Source organism: Corvus hawaiiensis, chromosome 1 (assembly GCF_020740725.1).
Source record: "Corvus hawaiiensis isolate bCorHaw1 chromosome 1, bCorHaw1.pri.cur, whole genome shotgun sequence".
NCBI classification, from domain to species: domain Eukaryota; kingdom Metazoa; phylum Chordata; class Aves; order Passeriformes; family Corvidae; genus Corvus; species Corvus hawaiiensis.
In genome coordinates, this window is record NC_063213.1 from 97,205,505 (window position 1) to 97,222,302 (window position 16,798).

The window sequence follows — 16,798 nt, forward strand, 5'->3', positions numbered from 1 at the left end:
TAATTAGATGATTGGAGTCATTAACGGCGGGAAAGACCTCGAGGGTCTTCGAGTCCAAGCTGTGGCCGAAAACAACCTTGTCCAGTTCGGAGCCCCGAATGCCACGTCCAGTGGGATGCGCCCAGCCTGTGCCCGCGCTCAGAGCATCTCAGTGGGATTTTTTTCATGGAATCTTGCAATCGTTCGGGTTGGAAAAGCCCTCTGAGATCGCCAGGTCCAACCAATACCCCCAGCACTGCCATGCCACCCCTAACCCGTGTCCCCAAGTGCCACATCCGCGTGTTTTTGAGCGCCTCCAGGGATGGGGACTCCACCGCTGCCCTTCCCCAGCTCCGTTCCCTTCCCTGGCCCCACTCCAGCCCCTCCATGTCCCTCCTTGTCCCGGGCCGGGGAAGGTGGGATGGGCGCTCCGAACCACAGCTGCCGTCGGACTACAACTCCCAGCATGCCCCACACCGGAAGCGCCCGCCCTTCCCGCGCTATAAAAGCGCGCGCCTCCGCCGCCGTTTAAAGGGGCCGTGGCCTGTGCGAGGTGAGGGGGCCCTGAGGGGAGGGAGTGCTGGGGGAAGGTTTGGGGCGGGCAGGGGGGTCCTGGGTGGGTCCCCTCGGGGTCTCTCGGTGTCCCCACGGCCGCCGGGGGCGGGGGGAGGAGGAGGAGGAGGCGGCGCTGGGCTGGGCTGGGGCTCACCCCCGGCCGCGGCCTCTCCCGGCGGGGCCGGGCCGGGCTCGCCCTCAGCCCCCGCAGCTCGGGCTGGCTCCGCTACCGGGGCTGGTCCGGCCCTCCGTGTCCGATCCCTGTCCCGAGGAGCCTTTTCCTTCCCGTGAAGGCAAAAGAGCTTCAGGAATTTCCCGCCCCCCCCCCCCCCCCGGTGTTTCCAGGCGGCCGTGCCTGAGTACGACAGGGAAAATCGGGAATCAGTGGGATTCCTTCCCGTTTTTCCGGCTCTGGAGGGGCCACATCCCAGCGCTGAGCGGGTGCAGAATCCACTGAAGGACTTCTCTTCCTAAATCCCTGTTCTTTTCTTTCCCAGATGTTTCCCGCTGGCCTCTGCCTCTAGGATGTTGGAGAACCGAGAGGAAGTGAGGCCATTCCCGGTTTATTCCCAGCTGGAATTCGGGCGGGTTGGATGCAGGGAAGGGTCGGTGGGGGCTGAGCTGCCGATGGCATTGGGAATGCCCGGAGGGCTCTGTGCCGTTCCTGGGGAGCTGCAGAAGCCGGGAATGGGGCTGGATCGGCGTTTTTGGTGTCCCGCAGGAGCTGACCACGGTGCGAGTGCAGGATCCCCGCGTGCAGAACGAGGGCTCCTGGAATTCCTACGTGGATTACAAGATCTTCCTGCACGTGAGCCGGGGCTGGGGCATGGGAAAGGAGCGGCAGGGCTGGGATGGGCGCTGGAAGAGGCTCTGGAGTGGAATTATCCCGAGCTGTGGAGGGGGGAATCCTCGGGATCCCGTCGTGGTTTGGGTCTGAGAGCCGGCGGTGAGGGGATCCTGCAGGGACTGAGATCCTGCCCCTCGATCCCACGGAGAATTCCCATGGAGAATTCGCGTCCTGGATCCTGCAGGGACTGAGATCCTGCCCCTCGATCCCACGGAGAATTCCCATGGAGAATTCCCATCCTGGATCCTGCAGAGACTGAGATCCTGCCCCTCGATCCCACGGAGAATTCCCATGGAGAATTCCCATCCTGGATCCTGCAGGGACTGAGATCCTGCCCCTCAATCCCATGGAGAATTCCCATGGAGAATTCCCATCCTGGATCCCTCAGGGACTGAGATCCTGCCCCTCAATCCCACGGAGAATTCCCATGGAGAATTCCCATCCTGGATCCTGCAGGGACTGAGATCCTGCCCCTCAATCCCATGGAGAATTCCCATGGAGAATTCCCGTCCTGGATCCTGCAGGGACTGAGATCCTGCCCCTCAATCCCACGGAGAATTCCCATGGAGAATTCCCATCCTGGATCCCTCAGGGACTGAGATCCTGCCCCTCAATCCCACGGAGAATTCCCATGGAGAATTCCTGTTCTGGATCCCGCAGGGACTGAGATCCTGCCCCTCAATCCCATGGAGAATTCCCATGGAGAATTCCCGTCCTGGATCCCTCAGGGACTGAGATCCAGCCCCTCAATCCCACGGAGAATTCCCATGGAGAATTCCCGTCCTGGATCCCTCAGGGACTGAGATCCAGCCCCTCAATCCCATGGAGAATTCCCATGGAGAATTCCCATCCTGGATCCCTCAGGGACTGAGATCCTGCCCCTCAATCCCATGGAGAATTCGCGTCCTGGATCCTGCAGGGACTGAGATCCAGCCCCTCAATCCCATGGAGGATTCCCATGGAGAATTCCCATCCTGGATCCTGCAGGGACTGAGATCCTGCCCCTCAACCCCACGGAGAATTCCCATGGAGAATTCCCGTCCTGGATCCTGCAGGGACTGAGATCCAGCCCCTCAATCCCATGGAGAATTCCCATGGAGAATTCCCATCCTGGATCCCTCAGGGACTGAGATCCTGCCCCTCAATCCCATGGAGAATTCCCATGGAGAATTCCCATCCTGGATCCCTCAGGGACTGAGATCCTGCCCCTCAATCCCACGGAGAATTCCCATGGAGAATTCCCGTCCTGGATCCCTCAGGGACTGAGATCCTGCCCGTCAATCCCATGGAGAATTCCCATGGAGAATTCCCGTCCTGGATCCTGCAGGGACTGAGATCCAGCCCCTCAATCCCATGGAGAATTCCCATGGAGAATTCCCATCCTGGATCCCTCAGGGACTGAGATCCTGCCCCTCAATCCCATGGAGAATTCCCATGGAGAATTCCCATCCTGGATCCCTCAGGGACTGAGATCCAGCCCCTCAATCCCATGGAGAATTCCCATGGAGAATTCCCATCCTGGATCCCTCAGGGACTGAGATCCTGCCCCTCGATCCCATGGAGAATTCCCATGGAGAATTCCCATCCTGGATCCTGCAGGGACTGAGATCCTGCCCCTCGATCCCACGGAGAATTCCCATGGAGAATTCCCATCCTGGATCCTGCAGGGACTGAGATCCTGCCCCTCAATCCCATGGAGAATTCCCATGGAGAATTCCCATCCTGGATCCCGCAGGGACTGAGATCCTGCCCCTCAATCCCATGGAGAATTCCCATGGAGAATTCCCGTCCTGGATCCCTCAGGGACTGAGATCCTGCCCCTCAATCCCACGGAGAATTCCCATGGAGAATTCCCGTCCTGGATCCCTCAGGGACTGAGATCCTGCCCCTCAATCCCATGGAGAATTCCCATGGAGAATTCCCGTCCTGGATCCCTCAGGGACTGAGATCCTGCCCCTCGATCCCACGGAGAATTCCCATGGAGAATTCCCATCCTGGATCCCTCAGGGACTGACATCCTGCCCCTCAATCCCATGGAGAATTCCCATGGAGAATTCCCGTCCTGGATCCCTCAGGGACTGAGATCCTGCCCCTCGATCCCATGGAGAATTCCCATGGAGAATTCCTGTTCTGGATCCCTCAGGGACTGAGATCCTGCCCCTCAATCCCACGGAGAATTCCCATGGAGAATTCCCATCCTGGATCCCGCAGGGACTGAGATCCAGCCCCTCAATCCCATGGAGAATTCTCATGGAGAATTCCTGTTCTGGATCCCTCAGAGACTGAGATCCTGCCCCTCAACCCCACAGAGAATTCCCATGGAGAATTCCCATCCTGGATCCCTCAGGGACTGAGATCCTGCCCCTCAATCCCATGGAGAATTCCCATGGAGAATTCCTGTTCTGGATCCCACAGGAACTGAGATCCTGATCCTCAATCCCACGGAGAATTCCCATGGAGAATTCCCATCCTGGATCCCTCAGGGACTGAGATCCTGATCCTCAATCCCATGGAGAATTCCCATGGAGAATTCCCATCCTGGATCCTGCAGGGACTGAGATCCTGCCCCTCAATCCCATGGAGAATTCCCATGGAGAATTCCTGTTCTGGATCCCTCAGGGACTGAGATCCTGCCCCTCAATCCCACGGAGAATTCCCATGGAGAATTCCCATCCTGGATCCCTCAGGGACTGAGATCCTGCCCCTCAATCCCACGGAGAATTCCCATGGAGAATTCCCATCCTGGATCCCGCAGGGACTGAGATCCTGCCCCTCGATCCCACGGAGAATTCCCATGGAGAATTCCCGTCCTGGATCCCTCAGGGACTGAGATCCTGCCCCTCAATCCCATGGAGGATTCCCATGGAGAATTCCCATCCTGGATCCCTCAGGGACTGAGATCCTGCCCCTCAATCCCATGGAGAATTCCCATGGAGAATTCCCATCCTGGATCCCTCAGGGACTGAGATCCTGCCCCTCAACCCCACGGAGAATTCCCATGGAGAATTCCCGTCCTGGATCCCTCAGGGACTGAGATCCTGCCCCTCAATCCCATGGAGAATTCCCATGGAGAATTCCCATCCTGGATCCTGCAGGGACTGAGATCCTGCCCCTCAATCCCCATGGAGAATTCCCATGGAGAATTCCTGTTCTGGATCCTGCAGGGACTGAGATCCTGCCCCTCGATCCCATGGAGAATTCCCATGGAGAATTCCCGTCCTGGATCCCGCAGGGACTGAGATCCAGCCCCTCAATCCCACGGAGAATTCCCATGGAGAATTCCCGTCCTGGATCCCGCAGGGACTGAGATCCTGCCCCTCAATCCCACGGAGAATTCCCATGGAGAATTCCCATCCTGGATCCCTCAGGGACTGAGATCCTGCCCCTCAATCCCACGGAGAATTCCCATGGAGAATTCCCATCCTGGATCCCGCAGGGACTGAGATCCTGCCCCCTCAATCCCATGGAGAATTCCCATGGAGAATTCCCGTCCTGGATCCTGCAGGGACTGAGATCCAGCCCCTCAATCCCATGGAGAATTCCCATGGAGAATTCCCATGGAGAATTCCCGTCCTGGATCCCGCAGGGACTGAGATCCTGCCCCCTCAATCCCACGGAGAATTCCCATGGAGAATTCCCATCCTGGATCCTGCAGGGACTGAGATCCTGCCCCTCAATCCCATGGAGAATTCCCATGGAGAATTCCCATCCTGGATCCCGCAGGGACTGAGATCCTGCCCCCTCGATGCCACGGAGAATTCCCATGGAGAATTCCCATCTTGGATCCTGCAGGGACTGAGATCCTGCCCCTCGATCCCATGGAGAATTCCCATGGAGAATTCCCATCCTGGATCCCTCAGGGACTGAGATCCTGCCCCTCAATCCCATGGAGAATTCCCATGGAGAATTCCCGTCCTGGATCCCTGCAGGGACTGAGATCCTGCCCCTCGATCCCATGGAGAATTCCCATGGAGAATTCCCATCCTGGATCCCTCAGGGACTGAGATCCTGCCCCTCGATCCCATGGAGAATTCCCATGGAGAATTCCCATCCTGGATCCCTCAGGGACTGAGATCCTGCCCCTCAATCCCACGGAGAATTCCCATGGAGAATTCCCGTCCTGGATCCCTCAGGGACTGAGATCCTGCCCCTCAATCCCACGGAGAATTCCCATGGAGAATTCCCGTCCTGGATCCTGCAGGGACTGAGATCCAGCCCCTCAATCCCATGGAGAATTCCCATGGAGAATTCCTGTTCTGGATCCCTCAGGGACTGAGATCCTGCCCCTCAATCCCACGGAGAATTCCCATGGAGAATTCCCGTCCTGGATCCCTCAGGGACTGAGATCCTGCCCCTCAACCCCACAGAGAATTCCCATCCTGGATCCTCAATCCAGGCAGATCCAGCCCCTCGATCCCATGGAGAATTCCCATGGAGAATTCCTGTTCTGGATCCCACAGGAACTGAGATCCTGCCCCTCAACCCCAATTCCCGTCCTGGATCCTGCAGGGACTGAGATCCTGCCCCTCAATCCCATGGAGAATTCCCATGGAGAATTCCCATCCTGGATCCCGCAGGGACTGAGATCCTGCCCCTCAATCCCACGGAGAATTCCCATGGAGAATTCCCATCCTGGATCCCTCAGGGACTGAGATCCTGCCCCTCAATCCCACAGAGAATTCCCATGGAGAATTCCCGTCCTGGATCCCTCAGGGACTGAGATCCTGCCCCTCAATCCCACGGAGAATTCCCATGGAGAATTCCTGTTCTGGATCCCGCAGGGACTGAGATCCAGCCCCTCAATCCCATGGAGAATTCCCATGGAGAATTCCCATCCTGGATCCCTCAGGGACTGAGATCCTGCCCCTCAATCCCACGGAGAATTCCCATGGAGAATTCCCATCCTGGATCCTGCAGGGACTGAGATCCTGCCCCTCAATCCCATGGAGAATTCCCATGGAGAATTCCCATCCTGGATCCCGCAGGGACTGAGATCCTGCCCCTCAATCCCACGGAGAATTCCCATGGAGAATTCCCATCCTGGATCCTGCAGGGACTGAGATCCTGCCCCTCAATCCTATGGAGAATTCCCATGGAGAATTCCCATGGAGAATTCCCGTCCTGGATCCCTCAGGGACTGAGATCCAGCCCCTCAATCCCATGGAGAATTCCCATGGAGAATTCCCGTCCTGGATCCCTCAGGGACTGAGATCCTGCCCCTCAATCCCATGGAGAATTCCCATGGAGAATTCCCATCCTGGATCCCTCAGGGACTGAGATCCTGCCCCTCGATCCCATGGAGAATTCCCATGGAGAATTCGCGTCCTGGATCCCTCAGGGACTGAGATCCAGCCCCTCGATCCCATGGAGAATTCCCATGGAGAATTCCCATCCTGGATCCTGCAGGGACTGAGATCCTGCCCCTCAATCCCATGGAGAATTCCCATGGAGAATTCCCGTCCTGGATCCTGCAGGGACTGAGATCCTGCCCCTCAATCCCACGGAGAATTCCCATGGAGAATTCCCGTCCTGGATCCTGCAGGGACTGAGATCCTGCCCCTCAATCCCACGGAGAATTCCCATGGAGAATTCCCATCCTGGATCCCGCAGGGACTGAGATCCTGCCCCTCAACCCCACAGAGAATTCCCATCCTGGATCCTCAATCCAGGCAGATCCTGCCCCTCGATCCCATGGAGAATTCCCATGGAGAATTCCTGTTCTGGATCCCACAGGAACTGAGATCCTGATCCTCAACCTCACGGAGAATTCCCATGGAGAATTCCCATCCTGGATCCCTCAGGGACTGAGATCCAGCCCCTCAATCCCATGGAGAATTCCCATGGAGAATTCCTGTTCTGGATCCCGCAGGGACTGAGATCCTGATCCTCAATCCCATGGAGAATTCCCATGGAGAATTCCCGTCCTGGATCCCTCAGGGACTGAGATCCAGCCCCTCAATCCCATGGAGAATTCCCATGGAGAATTCCCGTCCTGGATCCCTCAGGGACTGAGATCCAGCCCCTCAATCCCATGGAGAATTCCCATGGAGAATTCCCATCCTGGATCCCGCAGGGACTGAGATCCTGCCCCTCAACCCCACGGAGAATTCCCATGGAGAATTCCCATCCTGGATCCCTCAGGGACTGAGATCCAGCCCCTCAATCCCACGGAGAATTCCCATGGAGAATTCCCGTCCTGGATCCCTCAGGGACTGAGATCCAGCCCCTCAATCCCACGGAGAATTCCCATGGAGAATTCCCGTCCTGGATCCCTCAGGGACTGAGATCCAGCCCCTCAATCCCATGGAGAATTCCCATGGAGAATTCCTGTTCTGGATCCCTCAGGGACTGAGATCCTGCCCCTCAATCCCATGGAGAATTCCCATGGAGAATTCGCATCCTGGATCCCTCAGGGACTGAGATCCTGCCCCTCAATCCTATGGAGAATTCCCATGGAGAATTCCCATGGAGAATTCCCGTCCTGGATCCTGCAGGGACTGAGATCCTGCCCCTCAATCCCACGGAGAATTCCCATGGAGAATTCCTGTTCTGGATCCCTCAGGGACTGAGATCCTGCCCCTCAATCCCATGGAGAATTCCCATGGAGAATTCCCATCCTGGATCCCGCAGGGACTGAGATCCTGCCCCTCAATCCCACGGAGAATTCCCATGGAGAATTCCCATCCTGGATCCCTCAGGGACTGAGATCCTGCCCCTCAATCCCATGGAGAATTCCCATGGAGAATTCCCGTCCTGGATCCCTCAGGGACTGAGATCCAGCCCCTCAATCCCACGGAGAATTCCCATGGAGAATTCCTGTTCTGGATCCCGCAGGGACTGAGATCCAGCCCCTCAATCCCGCGAAGAATTCCCATGGAGAATTCCCATCCTGGATCCTCAATCCAGGCAGATCCAGCCCCTCAATCCCACGGAGAATTCCCATGGAGAATTCCCACGGATAATTCCCACGGATAATTCCCATGGATAACCCCCGTGCCGGGTGATTTTCCCAGACCAACAGCAAGGCCTTCACCGCCAAGACCTCGTGTGTGCGGCGCCGGTACCGGGAATTCGTGTGGCTGAGGAGGCAGCTCCAGAAAAACGCTGGATTGGTGTAAGCATTCCCCCCCAAAATCCCACTTTTTCCCCCCAAAATCCTACTTTCCCCTCCCCCAAAATCCCACTTTTTCCCCTCACAAAATCCTCTCTTTCTCCCCCTAAATTCCCTTTTTTTTCCCCCCAAAATCCCACTTTCTCCCCCTAAAATCCCACTTTCTCCCCTTTCCCAAAATCCCACTTTCTCCCCCTAAAATCCCACTGTCTCCCCTTTCCCAAAATCCCACTTTCCCCCCCAAAATCCCACTTTCCCCCCCAAAATCCTCTCTTTCTTCCCCCCCAAATTCCCCTTTTTTTTCCCCCCAAAATCCCACTGTCTCCCCCTAAAATCCCACTCTCTCCCCTTTCCCAAAATCCCACTTTTTCCCTCCCCAAATTCCCCCTTTTTTTTTCCCCTTTCCCAAAATCCCACTTTCTCCCCCTAAAATCCCACTTTCCCCCCTAAAATCCTCTCTTTCTTCCCCCCCAATTCCCCTTTTTTTTTCCCCCCAAAATCCCACTTTCTCCCCCTAAAATCCCACTCTCTCCCCTTTCCCAAAATCCCACTTTCCCCCACAAAATCCCCTCTTTCTTCCCCCCCAAATTCCCCTTTTTTTTTCCCCCCAAAATCCCACTTTTCCCCCCCCAAATCCCCCTCTTTCTCCCTCCAAAATCCCCTTTTCTTTTCCCCCCTAAAATCCCACTTTCTCCCCTTTCCCCAAATCCCACTTTCCCCCCCAAAATCCCACTCTCTCCCCTTTCCCAAAATCCCACTTTCCCCCCCAAAATCCCACTTTCCCCCTCCCAAAATCCCCTCTTTCTTCCCCCCCAAATTCCCCTTTTCTTTTCCCCCCAAAATCCCACTTTCTCCCCCTAAAATCCCACTCTCTCCCCTTTCCCAAAATCCCACTTTCCCCCCCAAAATCCTCTCTTTCTTCCCCCCCAAAATCCTCTCTTTCTTCCCCCCCAAATTCCCCTTTTTTTTCCCCCCAAAATCCTACTGTCTCCCCCTAAAATCCCACTGTCTCCCCTTTCCCAAAATCCCACTTTTTCCCTCCCCAAATTCCCCCTTTTTTTTTCCCCTTTCCCAAAATCCCACTTTCTCCCCCTAAAATCCCACTTTCCCCCCTAAAATCCTCTCTTTCTTCCCCCCCAATTCCCCTTTTTTTTTCCCCCCAAAATCCCACTTTCTCCCCCTAAAATCCCACTCTCTCCCCTTTCCCAAAATCCCACTTTCCCCCACAAAATCCCCTCTTTCTTCCCCCCCAAATTCCCCTTTTTTTTTCCCCCCAAAATCCCACTTTTCCCCCCCCAAATCCCCCTCTTTCTCCCTCCAAAATCCCCTTTTCTTTTCCCCCCTAAAATCCCACTTTCTCCCCTTTCCCCAAATCCCACTTTCCCCCCCAAAATCCCACTCTCTCCCCTTTCCCAAAATCCCACTTTCCCCCCCAAAATCCCACTTTCCCCCCTAAAATCCTCTCTTTCTTCCCCCCCAATTCCCCTTTTTTTTCCCCCCCAAAATCCCACTTTCTCCCCCTAAAATCCCACTCTCTCCCCTTTCCCAAAATCCCACTTTCCCCCACAAAATCCCCTCTTTCTTCCCCCCAAATTCCCCTTTTTTTTTCCCCCCAAAATCCCACTTTTCCCCCCCCAAATCCCCCTCTTTCTCCCTCCAAAATCCCCTTTTCTTTTCCCCCCTAAAATCCCACTTTCTCCCCGTAAAATCCCACTTTCTCCCCTTTCCCCAAATCCCACTTTCCCCCCCAAAATCCCACTCTCTCCCCCTTTCCCAAAATCCCACTTTCCCCCCCAAAATCCCACTCCCCCCCTGCAGTTTCCCCTTTTCCAGCTTCACAACCCCTCTCTCCGTGGCATCTCCCCCACCCCAAAAACTCCTGGACCCCACAACTCCCCTTTCCCCCTCTGCTCCCCCTCTCCCAGCACCCCAAATCACCCCCCCCACCACGGAATCCCTCCTTCCCGGGATCCAAGCCCCAGCTGGGATTTGGCATCCTGGCAGTGCCAATCCCGAGTTTTCCCCGTGCCCTCAGGCCCGTGCCGGAGCTGCCGGGGAAATCCGCAGCGTTCTTCGTGGGCAGCACGGATGAGTTCATCGAGAAGCGGAGGCAGGGGCTGCAGCAGTTCCTGGAGAAGTGAGAGCGGGATTTGGGGATTTGGGGTTTGGGGTTTGGGGTTTGGGAAGGGTTGGGAGGAGGGGACAGCACCCAGGGGTGGCCGGGAGGTGACAGCAGAGGGCTGGGTGTCCCTGGTGATTGTCCCTTCCTCGTGTGCCCCTCGTGTCCCTCCCGGCCCCCTCGTGTCCCCCTTGTCCCCCTGCTCTCCCTCCTGTCCCTCCTCTGTCCGTGCCCAGGGTGGGAGGTGACAGCAGAGGCCTGGGTGACCCTCATGTCCCCCTCCTGTCCCCCTCTCGTCCCCCTCCTGTCCCTGCCATCCCCCTTGTGTCCCCTCCTGTCCCTCTCCTGTCCCATCCGTGTGTCCCCATTTGTGTCCCCCTCCCATCTCCCTCGTGTCCCCCTCGTGTCCGTCTCCTGTCCCTCCCATCCCTGTGTCCCCCTCCTGTCCCTCCTTTCTCCGTGCCCAGGGTGGGAGGTGACAGCAGAGGGCTGGGTGATCTTCCTGTCCCCCTCCTGTCCCCCTCCTGCCCCTTGTGTCCCTCCCATCCCCTCCTGTCCCTCTCCTGTCCCTCTCATCCCCGTGTCCCTCTCGCATCCTCCTCCCGTCCCCCTTTGTGTCCCCCTCATGTCCCTCCTCTCTTCATGCCCAGGGTGGGAGGTGACAGCAGAGGACTGGGTCCCCTTCGTGTCCCCCTCGTGTCCTCCTCATCCCCCTTCGTGTCCCCCTTGTGTCCCCCTCCTGTCCCTCCTGTACCTCCTGTCCCTCCTCTCTCCGTGCCCAGGGTGGGAGGTGATGCGGTGCCAGCAGAGGCGACCCTGGCCCTGTGGCCCGTCGCTGTCCCCATAGGGTGGGGGGTGACATGGTGCCAGCAGAGGTGACCATGGCCCTGTGAGGGGGGTGGCACGGTGCCAGTGGGGGTGACCTGTCCCTGTGCCCATCGCTGTCCCGCAGGGAGGTGCCCACAAGGCTGACCTGTCCCTGTGCCCATCGCTGTCCCTGTGCCCATCGCTGTCCCCGCAGGACTGGACCTGTCCCTGTGCCCTCGCTGTCCCCGCAGGACTGACCTGTCCCTGTGCCCATCGCTGTCCCTGTGCCCATCGCTGTCCCCCGCAGGACTGACCTGTCCCTGTGCCCATCGCTGTCCCTGTGCCCATCGCTGTCCCTGTGCCCATCGCTGTCCCCGCAGGACTGACCTGTCCCTGTGCCCATCGCTGTCCCTGTGCCCATCGCTGTCCCTGTGCCCATTGCTGTCCCCGCAGGGTGCTGCAGAGCGTGGTGCTGCTCTCCGACAGCCGCCTGCACCTGTTCCTGCAGAGCCAGCTGCCCGTGCCCGCCATCGAGGCCTGCGTGCAGGGCCGGGGCCCGCACGGCGTCACCGAGGCCATCCTGCGCTACGCCATGGCCCCCTGCGCCTGGGGGCACCGCGGGCACGGCCCCGCGCCGGCCCCGGCACCGCCCGGCCACCCCGGTGACGTGTAAGGGACACGGGACAGGGGACGGGGGGCAAGGGATATGGGACAGGGGACAGGGGACAGGGGATATGGGACAGGGGACAGGGGATATGGGACAGGGGACAGGGGACACAGCAGAGGGGACAGGGGATATGGGACAGGGGACACGGGACAGGGGATATGGGACAGGGAATACGGGACAGGGGACACAGGACACAGCAGAGGGGATACGGGACATGGGACGGGGCAAGGGACACAGGACAGGGGACATGGGACAGGGGGCATGGGACACGGGACATGAGACACAGGACAGGGGACATGGGACACAGCACACGGGACACAGGACATGGGAGAGGGGACACAGGACATGGGACAGGGGACACAGCACACGGACAGGGGACACGGACATGGGACAGGGGACACGGGACACAGCACACGGGACATGGGACACAGCACACAGGACACGGGGGCAGGAGTGACTCCGGGCCGGGCATCCCGGGGTGGGATCGTGCAGCTGGGAATGGGCAGGGAAGGGAAGGAGCATCCCGGGGCTGTCCCAGGTCCGCTCTGAGCATCCCGGGCTGGGATCGTGCAACAGGAACGGGCAGGGAACGGGAGGAGCATCCCGGGGCTGTCCCAGGTCCGCTCTGAGCATCCCGGGCTGGGATCGTGCAACAGGAACGGGCAGGGAACGGGAGGAGCATCCCAGGGCTGTCCCAGGTCCGCTCTGAGCATCCCGGGCTGGGATCGTGCAGCAGGAACGGCAGGGAACGGGAGGAGCATCCCGGGGCTGTCCCAGGTCCGCTCTGAGCATCCCGGGCTGGGATCGTGCCGCAGGAACGGGCAGGGAAGGGAGGAGCATCCCGGGGCTCTCCCAGGACCTCACTGGGCATCCCGGGCTGGGATTTTGTGGCAGGGAATGGCCTGAGGAAAGGAGGAGCAGCCTGGGACAGTCCCAGGTCCTGGCTGTGGATCCCGGGCCGGGAACGGGCAGGGAAGGGAAGGAGCATCCCAGGACAGTCCCAGGACCTCACTGGGCATCCTGGGGTGGGATTGTGCAGCAGGAAACGTCCAGGAGTGAGGAGGAGCATCCCGGGATGGGATTTTGTGACAGGGAGTGGCCTGAGGAAAGGAAGAGCAACCTGGGACAGTCCCAGGTCCTGGCTGTGGATCCTGGGATGGGATTTTGTGGCAGGGAACATCCAGGAGCAAGGAGGAGCATCCCGGGATGGGATTTTGTGGCAGGGAACATCCAGGAGTGAGGAGGAGCATCCCGGGATGGGATTTTGTGGCAGGGAACAGGCAGGGAAGGGGAGGAGCATCCCAGGGCTCTCCCAGGTCCTGGCTGTGGATCCCGGGATGGGATTTTGCAGCAGGAAACATCCAGGAGCGAGGAGGAGCATCCTGGGACAATCCCAGCTCCTCGCTGTGGATCCCAGGACGGTCCCAGCTCCTCGTTTTGCATCCCAGGATGGGATTTTGCGGCAGGAAAGGGCCTGGGGAGAGGACCAACTGCGCTGCTGCAAATCCCTGGAAAAGCTGGACAAGCCCAGACTCCCCTGGCTGGTCTGGGGGTCTCAGAGATGTTCCAAACCCCTTAAAAATTAGGGAAATCCAAGCAAAATGGGGCTTCCTGCCCTGCCCCGTGCCTGCTTTTCCTGGAAAATAAGAGGGGTCTGGATTCCAGCGGGAGTTTTTAAGGAGTCTCATGGTTGGAGGAAGAGGTTCGAGGGGCAGGAGCCAGGGGCTGGAATGTCCCTGGGATGGGAATATCCCCCTTTTCCAGCTCCGGGCTCGGTGCTCCCGTGCCGGCGACATTCCCTGGATCTCTTCTCCAGCCTGACCCGCTCTGTTCTCCCAGCTGTGCCGGCCTGGGAAGCGCCCAAGGCTGCCTGGAGAGCTTCCCGTACTGGGGCGACTTCGGCATGGACGAGGCACGGCCGGAGAGCCCGGCCGGACACGGAGTGACCCCTCTGGAGAGCCCGGCCGGACACGGAGTGACCCCTCTGGAGAGCCCGGAGAGCCCGGCTGGACACGGAGTGACCCCTCTGGAGAGCCTGGCCGGACACGGAGTGACCCCTCTGGAGAGCCCGGCTGGACACGGAGTGACCCCTCTGGAGAGCCCGGAGAGCCTGGCCAGACACGGAGTGACCCCTCTGGAGAGCCCAGAGAGCCCGGCCGGACATGGAGTGACCCCTTTGGAGAGCCCGGCCGGACACGGAGTGACCCCTCTGGAGAGCCCGGCCGGACACGGAGTGACCCCTCTGGAGAGCCCGGCCGGACACGGAGTGACCCCTCTGGAGAGCCTGGCTGGACACGGAGTGACCCCTCTGGAGAGCCCGGAGAGCCCGGCCGGACACGGAGTGACCCCTCTGGAGAGCCTGGCCGGACACGGAGTGACCCCTCTGGAGAGCCTGGCTGGACACGGAGTGACCCCTCTGGAGAGCCCGGCCGGACACGGAGTGACCCCTCTGGAGAGCCTGGCCGGACACGGAGTGACCCCTCTGGAGGAGCCCCCCCCGGGATGTCCGGCCCGACACGGAGTGACCCCTCTGGAGAGTCCGGAGAGCCCGGCCGGACACGGAGTGACCCCTCTGGAGGAGCCCCCCCGGGATGTCCGGCCGGACACGGAGTGACCCCTCTGGAGGAGCCCCCCCGGGATGTCCGGCCGGACACGGAGTGACCCCTCTGGAGGAGCCCCCCCGGGATGTCCGGCCGGACACGGAGTGACCCCTCTGGAGGAGCCCCCCCGGGATGTCCGGCCCGACACGGAGTGACCCCTCTGGAGAGCCCGGAGAGCCCGGCCGGACATGGAGTGACCCCTCCGGAGCCCTGGCTCGGAGAGGGATCCGTGCGGAGGCACCGGGATGGCCGGACTGGGTGGACTGGGCAGCACTGGGAGCTCTTTCCCAGCGGATTCCCGCTTTTCTCCGCTATTCCCCCGGCCGCGTTTCCTCGCTCTGCTCCCGGAGGAGGGATCTGGGAGCTCGGGAATGCCGTGGTCTTGCTTCCCACGGTGGCCGTGGCTCCCTGGCCGGAGCGGGGAGCGGGGCTCGGGGGGTGGCAGTGCCGCCGGGCTCCGTGTCCTCGGCACTTCCCGCTGGGATAAGGGAGGGATGGGGTTGGAATTTGGGTCCCTTCCCGCTGCTGGGGCCGTTCCAGGCTGGAATTTCTGGGAAAGCAGGAGCGGCTCGGGTGGTTTTGGTGTCCCCTCCCTCTGAGCACTTGGTGTGGGCAGGGCTGGCGAGCCCTGGCTGGACGTGAAAATGAAATCAAATAAAAATAAAAATGGAACCGAAGTCGAGGAGAATTTGCCGGGAGCTGCCGAGCTCGGGGCCGGGAGGAGCGTGGGGAATTCGGGGATTTAGGGAACACGGACGCACAAATCCCTTCGCGCAGCTCCTGCTCCTCTCCCAGCTCTCATTCCCAGAGTTTCAGCTCCTCCAGCTCCCCGGAATTCCAGCAAAATTCCGCAGGGACTCTCCCAGAGCTGCTCCAGCTCCAGCTCCTCTCCCTTTCCCAGCCCATCCTCGATCCCAACCCCAATTCCCGATGGCGGCTCCACCCCAAACCCCACAGATCCCCCCCAGCCGGTCCCTCCAGGGCCGGGCGGGGCTCGGGGCGGATTTTGGGGAGGGTTTGGGGGTTTTTTGCTCCATTCCCGGGATGCTCCAGGGAAGGGGAGGGAATGTCGGGAGGAGTTCAGGGCCGGGGCCGGCAGCTGCCCCGAGCGCCGCTGCCATTGGCTGCTCCCCTCATGAATATTCATCGACGTGCATCAATATTCATGAGAGAGCCGCTCGGAATGGCGCGGCTGGGCGGGCAGATGTGCGCGGGGATCCAGGGGTCCGATCCGAATCCAGGGATCCGATCCAGATCCAGGGATCCAATCCGAATCCAGGGATCCGATCCAGATCCAGGGGTCCGATCCGAATCCAGGGATCCGATCCGAATCCAGGGAGCCCCTCCGAATCCAGGGATCTGATCCGAATCCAGGGATCCGATCCGAATCCAGGGATGCGCTCCGAATCCAGGGATCCGATCCAGATCCAGGGATCCGATCCGAATCCAGGGAGCCCCTCCGAATCCAGGGATCCGATCCGAATCCAGGGATCTGACCCGAATCCAGGGATCCGATCCAGATCCAAGGATCCGATCCAAGGATCTGATCCGAATCCAGGGATCCGATCCATCCCCATGGATCTGCCCCGAATCCATGGGATCTGCTCTGTCCCCATGGATCCGCTCTGTCCCCATGGATCCGCTCCATGCCCCCTTCCAGCCCCTTTCCAGCCCCTCTCCAGCCCCATTCCTCGAATTCCAGAGGGAATCCAGCCCAGCCTGGGAATTCCAGAGGGATTCGAGCCCCGCCCGGCTGAGCTCGGGGCGCCCCCCGCCCCCTCCCCACCCAACCCGCGGCGAGACGTGGGGAGGGGGCGGCACCGCGATGGCTCCCGCTGCATCCCGTGGGATCCACCCCGTGGGATCCACCCCGTGGGATCCACCCCGTGGGATCCACCCCCTGGGATCCATCCCCTGGGATCCACCCCGCGGGATCCACCCCGTGGGATCCATCCCCTGGGATCCACCCCGTGGGATCCACCCCGCGGGATCCATCCCCTGGGATCCATCCCGCGGGATCCACCCCCTGGGATCCACCCCGTGGGATCCATCCCCTGGGATCCATCCCCTGGGATCCATCCCCTGGGATCCACCCTGTGGGATCCATCCCCTG

The 16,798-nt window shown here is 59.9% G+C and overlaps 1 protein-coding gene across 7 annotated transcripts; it reads left to right on the forward strand.

Annotated features, from left to right (window-relative positions):
- The first annotated feature begins 474 nt into the window (after positions 1 to 474).
- SNX11 (sorting nexin 11) lies at positions 475 to 15,350 on the forward strand. 7 transcript variants are annotated; one of them, XM_048318925.1, is made up of 7 exons: positions 475 to 532; positions 1,032 to 1,080; positions 1,256 to 1,342; positions 8,395 to 8,495; positions 10,528 to 10,629; positions 11,872 to 12,087; positions 13,925 to 15,350. In XM_048318925.1, the coding sequence occupies exons 2-7, from the start codon at positions 1,060 to 1,062 to the stop codon at positions 14,697 to 14,699; spliced, it is 1,302 nt and encodes a 433-aa protein (XP_048174882.1). In that variant the 5' UTR covers positions 475 to 532; positions 1,032 to 1,059; the 3' UTR covers positions 14,700 to 15,350. The 7 variants fall into 7 exon arrangements, with proteins under 7 accessions (XP_048174882.1, XP_048174890.1, XP_048174914.1 ...); XM_048318933.1 differs by lacking the exon at positions 475 to 532 and adding an exon at positions 674 to 827; XM_048318957.1 differs by lacking the exon at positions 475 to 532 and having other exon boundaries at positions 847 to 1,080; positions 13,925 to 14,573; positions 14,631 to 15,350.
- Positions 15,351 to 16,798: the final 1,448 nt, after the last annotated feature.

Excerpts from the sequence above, each read along its gene's own strand:
- SNX11 (XM_048318925.1), top strand. The coding sequence starts at position 1,060 with ATGTTGGAGAACCGAGAGGAA. Across the intron at positions 8,496-10,527 it reads CAGAAAAACGCTGGATTGGT|GCCCGTGCCGGAGCTGCCGG; the intron begins GTAAGCATTCCC and ends CCGTGCCCTCAG. Across the intron at positions 10,630-11,871 it reads CTGCAGCAGTTCCTGGAGAA|GGTGCTGCAGAGCGTGGTGC; the intron begins GTGAGAGCGGGA and ends CTGTCCCCGCAG.